A 10234-nucleotide genomic window follows, 5' to 3' on the forward strand; every position below is an offset into this window, starting at 1 on the left:
GCAGATCTGGCATAGATAAAGGATATCTACAGGGTGTACTGTCGGTTGCACGTTTTGGCATCTGTAGGTCAGTAACTACCTGATGATTGTTGCTTTTGCTTCCAATGTAAAGAGAGGTATTGTGGCGCACATTGTCGTTTTGGGCAGACCACTGCCATTGGGGAGTGCCAGGAGGAAGGTGTGTTGGTCTGCAAGAATATTTTGGGTAGGTATGAGTAAAAGTAGCTACATGAAAGCCAAGACCAACATCTTCCTATCAGAACATTGGTTTGTAACATAATCGACGTCGAACACTTTAATGGTGGATAATAAATGCATACATCCTTTGAATGTGAAAAACTTTCATGAGTTATTTTAGAACATTTATTTTTGAAAAAGTCAGCTTTTTAAAATCTTCAGTGTTTAATACATCTTACACAGCTAAATATTGTTTAAATGTACACTTTTTTAATGTGATTACAGTCACAGGAGAAAGACAAACAACCTATCAGTACAACACCTTGTGCATTAGTAGCTGAACACATAAATACAGATTTTCTGAGTGCACTACTAACTACTTTGGCATCTGTACTAACCTTATCCAGCAGACAAGGTAACACACGTGTATTTGCGTTGAAATTACGTGAAATCAGGAGGTCGTGACTGTCCATTCATATACCGACAAGACAAAAATTCAGCTTGGTCCTTTTTGCAATGAAGAAAAGTTGTTACGGTCGCACTTTCAGTTTGGCAGAGCACATTGCTTCCCCCAGTTTGTTTCTGGCCTTGCATACATACACCCCAGAGTCAGAAAACTTCAAATCAGCCAGAACCAGAGAACAGAGCCCTTCTCCATGATGCTCTATGGTCGCTCTGCGAGATTCAGGCACCGGTTTCTCATTGTGAAGCCATTTCACCTCTGGCTGCGGATACCCTAGAATTGGAAAAATATAAATTTACACCAAAAGAATACAAAACAAGACAAAAAATCCTCAAATACAGAGAGCAGATTAATTTATTGTTTGTGCTAATGAATTGTGATGACTGAGGTATTTTTCTAATAATTGAGAAATGTACATGTTTAAAAATAAATGACTACATATATTGATTGTAGGCCTACGTTGTTCTTTGTACATATGTTAATCTGTTACTCTACCATTGATAACACAGGTCAGCTGAGCAGCTGCTCCTACAGGGAGGGTAACGTCCTTCAGGGCCTGTTGGAAATGAGGCTCAATCTGGAGCTGGTTATCCAGCGACCGGATGGCCTCCTCTGCCTCTTGGCTCCAGCTTGGCTCTACATGAGAGTGCGGATGATGACGATGAATAACATGGAAACAAGGCTTTACTGATCATAAGAGGCTAAACTTGAAGTGACAGTCTGAAACAGCTACTCATCTGTCACATCCATGTAGATCTAGGACATGGGAGGCTATTGTGTGTATGTGTGTGTCCCTTTATCCGTCTTACCCTCTGAGGAGTTGCCAGCAGAGACTGGGCTGCTGGTGAGGTTAGCCATTCGCTTTAGGGCCAAAACAGCCTTGCCAGTTTTCTAGAAGTTTAAAAGGAAAAATAGAATTGGTTGACCAAACCTTTTGAAAACATGCATTGAGATTATTGAGGACTGATAGGAGTACTTAAAAAAATACAAAAAAAAAACCAAACAAAAAACAGGTACCTTCCACTTGCGCTTGGCCAGAAAATGCCTCATCTTCTCCTTATTGAGGGACTTGGTGGGCCTGCGGTTTAGAGGGGTGAAAGAGGCCATCCAGCTATGGGCAAGCGCCTCGGTACATGACAGTCTGCGTCTAGAGTCGAAGTGGATGGAGATAAAGGAGCAAGTGTATGTGGTTGCTGAAATGTCTGTGATATTAATATTCACAGTTGGTCAGACGGTTTAGTAGTACTTAATTTATTGAACTACAAATGGATGTTTCTGATGGGGAAAGGCAAAGGCATTCAAACCTCCGGTCCTTTTGCAGCAGGGAACTGATAAAGTCTTTAGCTTGGTCAGAGATGTCCTCAAAACTCTCTGGGTCAAACTCGTAGCTGGCAGCAGTGACGAGAGCAAGAGTCTCAGCATCGCTGTTTCCCTGGAAGGGTGATTCTCCACTGAGTCTAGACAAGGATAAACATTATGAAAGCAAATAAGCTTCCACAGAAATTACACATCCTCATTTGAAGCTCCATTACCCAAAAATGGTATTATATTGTTGCACCCCTTCTGCCTGCAGAGCTTCCCTAATTCTTTGAGGCATACATTCACCAAGGTCCCGGAAATATTCCTCAGATTTTGGTCCATATTGACATGACAGCATCACAGAGTTTCTGTAGATTTGTTGGCTGCACATCCGTGATGTAACTTAACTCTTTCAACACAAGGTGCTCCATTGAATTGAGATCTGGTGGCTATGGAGGCCGTTTGAGTACAATGAGCTCATAGTCTTGTTCAAGGAACCAGTTTAAGGTTTATTCAGAGTGTGAAGGATGAACATCTGAAGTAATGGGTAGACTGTGATGTGCAGTTGGTATGAAGGCGCCCTCCACACTATCACAGCACCAGCCTGATGTATTGATACAAGACGGGATGGATCAATACTTTCATGTGGTTTTCTATCATATGAATGTTGCAGTAAAAAATAAGATCGCATCAGGCAATGTTTTTCTAATTTTTTGGTGACACTGTGCAAATTGTACCTCAGTTTTTTTGCACTTAGCTGGTAGGAATGGTACTCAGTGTTGTTTTCTGCCACTGTAGCTCATCTGCTTCAAGGCAGATACATTCATATCGTTTTTCCATTCATTCTTGTTAGGGCTCATACCAAGGAAGCAACAGTAGATGGCTCACTGATGCCACTAGACTCAATTGTAGAAGAATGTATAATGGCACCAGGATGCCAGGAACATGTGTACATTGTCCCTTTGAAATAAATTTAACTGACACACTGGTTCACTGCAGTTTTACTTACAAGATGAAGCAGATAACTCCAATGCTCCACATATCAGTTTCCAGGCCCACAGGCTCATAGCCGATAACCTCAGGAGCCACAAACTCCGGCGTGCCATGCATCACCATCAGCGACTTACCCTCCTCTGAAGAAGACAACAAGAGTTTTTCAGAATGTCACTCTCAAACTTATCTTACAATTAGAAGATGACCTGCTCTACCTCCCGAGCTACATCGACAGAGCTGCAGATGATATTTGTTTCTTTTAACTTATTTACAGAAGGCTCTAATCACCTCTAAACAGACCACCCACTCTGGAGCTGCTGCATCTGAAGAAAAACGCTGAAATTTCCCGCATGAATTCGCTCCACATGCCTTGATACCTTTACTGAGTTAAAGTAGCAGCTCGGCAATTATCTATTTAAAGACCTGTAGGGATGTGACATGCATTGTAGATCTCTAGGAATTTAGACACTCCCTGATGTTATCTTCATGCATGCATGCTGTGTTATTCTTCTTGCGTTTTCAAACTAAAACATGGCAAAGTTCAAGAGGTTGAAAGCGTACGAAGATACATTTATGAGTAGAAAACTCTGTCAGGAATGATGAAAAACCTTTAGCGGTGGCATTCTTTCATCCAAATCGAAACATCTGGTCTGGTCTTTAGCACTATGTGCAATATGTGTCTTAAGAGTATAAACAAGGCCTTCCCCTTTTGAACTGTGCACTGATAATGATATACCAACCAGTTATGCAAGTTTTTTTTCTTTTCTGTACCTAGTAGGACATTTCAAAATCTAGTATCAAACTCACCCAGTTCAGTAGCCAGACCAAAGTCGATGATTTTGATGCGGGTACCAGTTGTATCCACACAGACGATGTTCTCTGGTTTGAGGTCCAGATGAATGATATTCTGTTTGTGAACATACTGCATGCCCTCCAGGATCTGCTGCATGTAGCGGGCACTGGTGGGCTCTGTGTGCTCAAAGTTTTCATCCACGATGCGTTCAAAGAGCTCTCCACCTGCGATGCTAGGCAGGCAAATAACCATTCAGGGGCATGCAACGGTATGTGACCATCAAATTTGAACTTCTAATAGATGTAATGCATTTAACCTCTCGTAAAATACCTTCTACCACCACAAATCCCCTAATGATATCTTTAAGTGGAGTGTACCCACTACAATAGAGAGGTTTGCTTTTACTAAACTAAGATGACTTACTACTCCATGACCATGACCATCTCTGAACGACTATCATATGCAGCCAGACACTGCACGAGTTTTGGATGGTGAAGCTTGTTCATTAGTTCAATCTCTTTGCGAGCCGCTTTCCTCTCTTTCATGGTCCGAGCTCTGTAGAACTTCCCCGCACACTCCTGACCCGTCTCTTTTTGGGTTATCCGGTACACCTCACCAAATTTTCCTCTGGAAATGTGAACATTTAAAACAAAAACATTAAGGGAGGGTTCTAATTCCTCACGACTGAAAGTGTTAGATATGGATGCACAGTTAGAGATGCTTACACTCCCAGCTTCTCATGCACATTGTAGTGGTCCCTGACTTTATTTTGGGTGTCAGGGGTCACGATGACATATGACTCAGGCTCCGCTTTCCTTTGCTCTTTTAACACAAATAAAAGAAATGACAAAAAAGACATCTCACAACCAGTACCACCAAAATACTACTTAGGAAATAAAAACAAAATCTAATTCTACTAAAAATCATGCAGATATTGTACTCACTGGCAGTTGCCATCTTGACACAACCAGACTCCTGACTCGGTTCACTGATTCCTGCAGAGTTATAAGCCCTAATTCGGAAGCGGTAACGTCCCAGAGGCTCCAGTCCTGACTGGACGTGGTAGGATGTGTTCTTACAACGACTTAATTCAGTCCAGCTCTCAGATTTGTCCGAGCCCTCCTTACAGACGTCCAAGATGTACCCCAAAATTGTCGTGCCGCCGTCGTAGTTGGGGCCAGACCAGGACAGAACCAGGGACTGAGTGGATAGCTGGGAAACAACAGGCTGGGATGCTGGCGGATTGGGTCGGTCTGAGGAGAAATTTAACATTTTCGAGAAACTGCCAATATCCAAAGTCTCTCTGTGAGCATTCGTGTCAGGAATTTATCTCACCTACAACACTGAGGGAGATGGTGTGCTGAGCAGAGCCTGCTCTGTTGCGTACAATGACTGTGTAGGAGCCTGCGTCCTTTGGATCAGCATGAAAGATCTGCACACTGCTATGATTTGGCGTGGTCCTGATTGACATCCGCTGTCCTCCGAATATAGCCTGGAGTCAGAGACGGGCAGAAGTGTAAGTTAAGACAAAGATAAAATTATGGATAAAATGTTAAAAAAAGCCCAACCAGTCTAACATTCTTACCTTATCCCTGTTGTAAATCCAGCAGGAAGCTACAGGGAGAGAGCTGGACTTGAACTCACAGCGCAGTAGGGCCTGCTCAGCTACTCGAACCTCCACCTGCTCTGGTGGGTCTACAAACTCCACAGGAGGTCCTGAAGAAAAGCAGAGCTAGTTTGTGTCCAAGAAAAAAAAAATAATAAAGCCTGAGCTAAGTGCTGTTCAATACATAATGTGGTTCCTACCTTTACTGGTTGGTACCTGGTTTTGAAGACTGATTTCTCTAAAATCTGTGGAGATTGAGGAAGTAGATTGGATTCACAGGTGTGCTATCATGTGAGAATTTAAAAAGGAACTAACCAATGGCAGTGAAGCAGTCAAGTTTGGTTGAACTGGCAAACAAGATTTTTTGTATAGTTGTAAATAAGCACATGCTAGAAATGGGATAGACTGCAACAGTTCTTACCTACAGCCTGCTTAAAACTGAAATTTAAAAACCAAACACACAACATTTTGTTTGTTTTGTCGGCATGCATGTTTCCTCTTCCCTGCCCTCTATTATCATGAGCATATTTGCTATAAATTTGCATTATTTTCACAGGATTAATAGCATTCATGGCAGGAATAAAAGCAGAACAATTGGGGATTTTAATGCGTGTGTAACATTAAAAAGATTTTAAGGAAGTTAAACAAGTGGTCATCATTGAGCCTACCATTGTCCCTTTCTTCTCTGCTTTGCCTTGCCCCTGCCGAAACTGGGAACAATTCAGCGTTTTCATGTGACACAGCCTTGAATGTGACCTCATTGCGCAGCTCACGGTTGATTGTTCCGGGAATTTCCTTTGTTGCTGTTTCATTGTTAACAGAGTGAATCAGGCTCACTGTAAACAGATCATTTCTATGCTGCTGTGCTGATTATTAGTGGCTTTTCTGGACTTGATGTTACCTTTGACATGTAACAGAGCAGCGCTCGACTGTTGTCCTGCAGGATTCTCAGCTATGCAGGTGTACCTCCCGGCATTTTGAGGTGAGCACCGGGTCAGGCTCAGACATGCAGCACCGTTTTCGAAGTTACTCGAAATGTTACTCGAACGCAGTTTCTCACCTAAACATGAACAAGTATGGTTTTATTACAGTTGTACTGAAATGCTTGAACTAATTATTATATAATTGCTTTAGTTAACAGACCTCATAGTATCATGTTATCTCAAACAGACCTCTCTGCTTTCAGACTACTGGCTTCCATGTGGGTCTTAGAGTTTCCAAAAGTAGAATGGGAGCCAGAGACACATTTAGGAGACAAACTCCCACTCTACTTTTAAGATTAGACACAAAACTTTCCGTGTTGATAAAACTTACAGTTAGAGCTGGATCAGGTGACTCCAAATTACCCTTTACTTATGCCAAGAGATGGTTTTCTTTTCCACACAATTCACTCCCCACATGTTTATGTACCACTGTCTAACTCTGTCGTTCTTCTATCTGACCATCCCTCTCTGTTTTGGGTGATATTTGAAATAAGTGTTGTATTTTCCTTTCTTAATATTTCTAGCCAGTCTGTAGACTCTTCTTCAGGGCCTAAATCACTTTCACTTTTTATGTCTGCTGGTGTTTTCTTAGATTTTGGGGGGATTTACCAGAAATTCTAGACAAACCACTCTAGTGAAATGCACGGCTGTTACATGAGTCATACAGTACTGCGAAAAAGTGTCAAGCCACCCCTCGTTTCTTTATATTTTGCTTCCAAGAAGCTGGGTTTTTTTTGAAATTGTTTTCTAGAGTGATCTTGTGCAATAGTTCTCCAGGCTTCCTGAAGGTCTTTCAAATCTTTTACTTGCTTTTCTGACATGAGACTCATTGCACAACTGAGTCAGTCAAGTCCTTGCACCTGACCATTTTCAAAAGAATAGAAAAGAAGAAATGGCAATTCTACACAACTATCCATCTCATATGAAAAGGATGTTACAAATCAAGTTCTCGGGGGGAAAAAATCCAGCAAAGCCCCGGCACAGGACCGAAGAGGGCATCACGCCTTTCAAATGATCCACCTAGTGTTCACTAATGTCTCATCAGACATGGTCTCAGTGGAAGTGTGGCTGTCAAGAAGCCAAATTGTGAAGTTACACAAATTGCACAAGAAATGGACACAAAATCAAGAAATCTTATCTAGTGATGAATCCAAATTTGAAATGTTTGGTTCAAAGCATGGTCAGTATGTATGGAGATAAGAAGAGAGATACAACTGTGAGTGTCTACAGCATGGTTGAGGCTCTGCTGTGGTTTTAAGCTGCATTTCAGCCAGCAGTGGTGAAAATCCTGTCATAATTGATGGAATAATGTATGCAGAAATGTACCATCAGATTTTGATCCATCATGCAATATCGTCTAGAAAGCACCTGATTGGTGACAACTTCATTTTTTGGCGTGACAACGATCCCAAACACACTGCCAAGCAAACATGCCCATGATGGCCCACACAGGGCCCCAAGGTTTGCTGTGTGAAAGCATATCTGAATAGAAAACACACAATGGGACACTATTCATCATAGATCATCAGTCTATCAGTCTCCCCAGAGCCTGGACCTCAACATTATTGTAGCAGTGTGGCATCATCTTAACAGAGAACAGAACAAAAGGCAGCCAACATCCAAAGAAGTCCTTCAGGAAGCCCAGAGAACTATTCCTGAAGACGGCTTAAAGCTATAACAAGAATGCTGTGTTAAAGAATAAAAGTAAAAACTTTCCCCTTACATACTGTATACTGTATGTTTGCATGTTTCACTAAATCACTGCACCTATTTCGAGGGGTGGCTCAATACTTTCCACAGAACAGCAGTATATAAAGGATTTCTGTCAATAATTATCAATCAGCAATCAATTCAAAAGGCTGATCATGCTGTATTTTGTGCGTTTCCAATGTTTGTACCAAAGTTGTATAAGAATACAATAAATTCCTGCATTCCAGATTACAGTAAATAACTGTAATTTATATAGTAGATTACTGTAAAAGTTACAATAACCTGGACTTGAATAAAGTACAACATCTCCTACATGTAATCAGTCACTTACCATTGTATAGCCAGGAAATGCTCATCGGTTGGCTCCCTGTGATAACACCTTTAAAGGCAGCATCACTTCCTGCACAGACAGTACAGTCTCTGAGTGGCTCTTCAAAGCGAGGTGCTTCCAAACTCTGAACTTGTGCCTGTTTGGCATCTTTACAAAGAAAAAGGTGAAAGACAAAGGGTTTAGTTTTCACATATTTTTGCTTGTCACTGACCCAATCAGAACAGAGCATCTTATCAAACCCTAAATCACTGCCTCATGTTTTGTGTGTGTGTGTGTTGCCAAAAATGTATTTGAAGATCACTATCTTCCACTGAGTCTCAGTTCATCTGCTGTTTGAGTAATAAACACAAGTTACAGCTGTGAGCGGTGGGGAATTTGATGTCGTGTTTTGTTTTTTTTTAATGTGTGTTTGCAGTTGTTTATTTTGGTGTTGGAATGTCCAGCAGAGTGGGAAATGGGTGGCTGCCAGTGGATGGAGGACTGCCATCAGACTGTGTACATTAGGGGGATGAGGGGAGGGGGTGGCGGGCTGTCTATACAGTTTACAAAGTAGAGCTTCTTCTTGTCCTTTGCAGCGCTCTGTGACGGTTTTAGTTAAAACACAGACAAAAGGGGTGCACCCGGTGAGACATGTTCTATTTTTTAGTTCAAATGCACTAAAGTTAACATTTCACATCTTTTTCAAGGCCTTACCTGATGCAGATGAAAATCCCAGTTTGTTGTTTCCCACCAACTTACTCTTAATGTTACCCAGTCCATTCTCTTTCTGATGCTTCGGTTGAGGCTTGAGGGCAAATCGTAAGGTGGACACAAAAGTCTTTGGTGCCTTCCCATCTTGGTCCATCTTTGATTTCAGATGATAGCAAGTCAGCAGCTGTAGATCAGGCACTCATCTAGGCCTCCTGTTCTTCTCTTAGTTGCGGTTAGGCTCGCTCCATCTAGAATCCTTGTGTGAATCTGATGTGTTGCATGCTCACCCTGTCTGCATTCGCACGTCCTTTGAGATGCAAACAGGAGGAGCCACTGCTTTCCTCTGAAATCACTGCCTCCCCCTCTGCCCCAAAGTTCACAGGAAAAAGGTCAGTTTTATCAGACGGATAATTAGAAGCACACATGTCCAGCCCCCACTGACCCTCTGCACCGAGAACAGAAGGAAAGACAGAAACACATGTGACAGAAAACAAAGGACTAAGAGAGGTTAGGAAATGTGTGGGAGGAAGAAAACACTCAAGCCGAAGAGAAAAAGAACGCAATAAGGTGAGGATTAAAAGCAACACAAACCAAAGGAGAGTAAAAAAAAAAACCACTTACCTGCATGAATATAAATAGTATTTCTTCTCAAACCATGAGTATAGTTCCCACAATCAACTTCCTTGAGCCATTTTACTCTCTTATATTTCCCCGCGGAGCCACACCGCCAGAGCCCCCGCAGGAATCAAGAAGAGCCAGTAGGACAGCTTTTTCTACTGTGCATTCACTCAGGTGAGCAGCACACAACATTGAAACATGTCACTGAAGTGAATCTCTGTAACTGTGGGTTTGTGGGGTTGACTTTCTTTTACAGAAAGTAGAGACCATGTGACCACACTGAGCACCACTTGTAAATGAGACACCTTTAATTCTATATGGGAAAGCTGCTGGTTGGGTGTGTCTCCAAGGTGTGCTTTCATTTCTCTATTGTTGAACAGTTGCCAGCTATAGACTGGTTTTCTCTGGTCTACCTTACGGCCATGTGAAGCTCGTTTAAATGCCTTCAGGGCTTTCTTTTCTTTCTGATACTACTCTGAAAGTGTATCTTATTATTGAGGGTACTAACCTATACTTGTGTTTAATTTATAATTCTGAGACCAAAAATAATTCATATTATAGTAGATGTTAA

The 10234-nt window shown here is 41.8% G+C and overlaps 1 protein-coding gene across 1 annotated transcript; it reads right to left on the bottom strand.

Moving 5' to 3' along the window:
- Positions 1–349: 349 nt before the first annotated feature.
- LOC102206291 (myosin light chain kinase, smooth muscle-like) lies at positions 350–9885 on the bottom strand. The gene is made up of 18 exons (XM_005736374.1): positions 9667–9885; positions 9049–9409; positions 8356–8502; positions 6233–6391; positions 6000–6134; positions 5532–5576; positions 5311–5441; positions 5061–5217; positions 4670–4978; positions 4451–4547; positions 4149–4352; positions 3740–3957; positions 2949–3072; positions 1945–2097; positions 1658–1787; positions 1450–1531; positions 1136–1276; positions 350–913 (listed from the first exon to the last, which is right to left on the bottom strand). The coding sequence occupies exons 2-18, from the start codon at positions 9197–9199 to the stop codon at positions 708–710; spliced, it is 2589 nt and encodes an 862-aa protein (XP_005736431.1). The 5' UTR covers positions 9200–9409; positions 9667–9885; the 3' UTR covers positions 350–707.
- Between the last annotated feature and the right edge of the window lie 349 nt (positions 9886–10234).

This window comes from Pundamilia nyererei, unplaced genomic scaffold (genome assembly GCF_000239375.1).
Source record: "Pundamilia nyererei isolate P.nyererei 1_Seehausen unplaced genomic scaffold, PunNye1.0 scaffold00069, whole genome shotgun sequence".
NCBI classification, from domain to species: Eukaryota; Metazoa; Chordata; class Actinopteri; order Cichliformes; family Cichlidae; genus Pundamilia; species Pundamilia nyererei.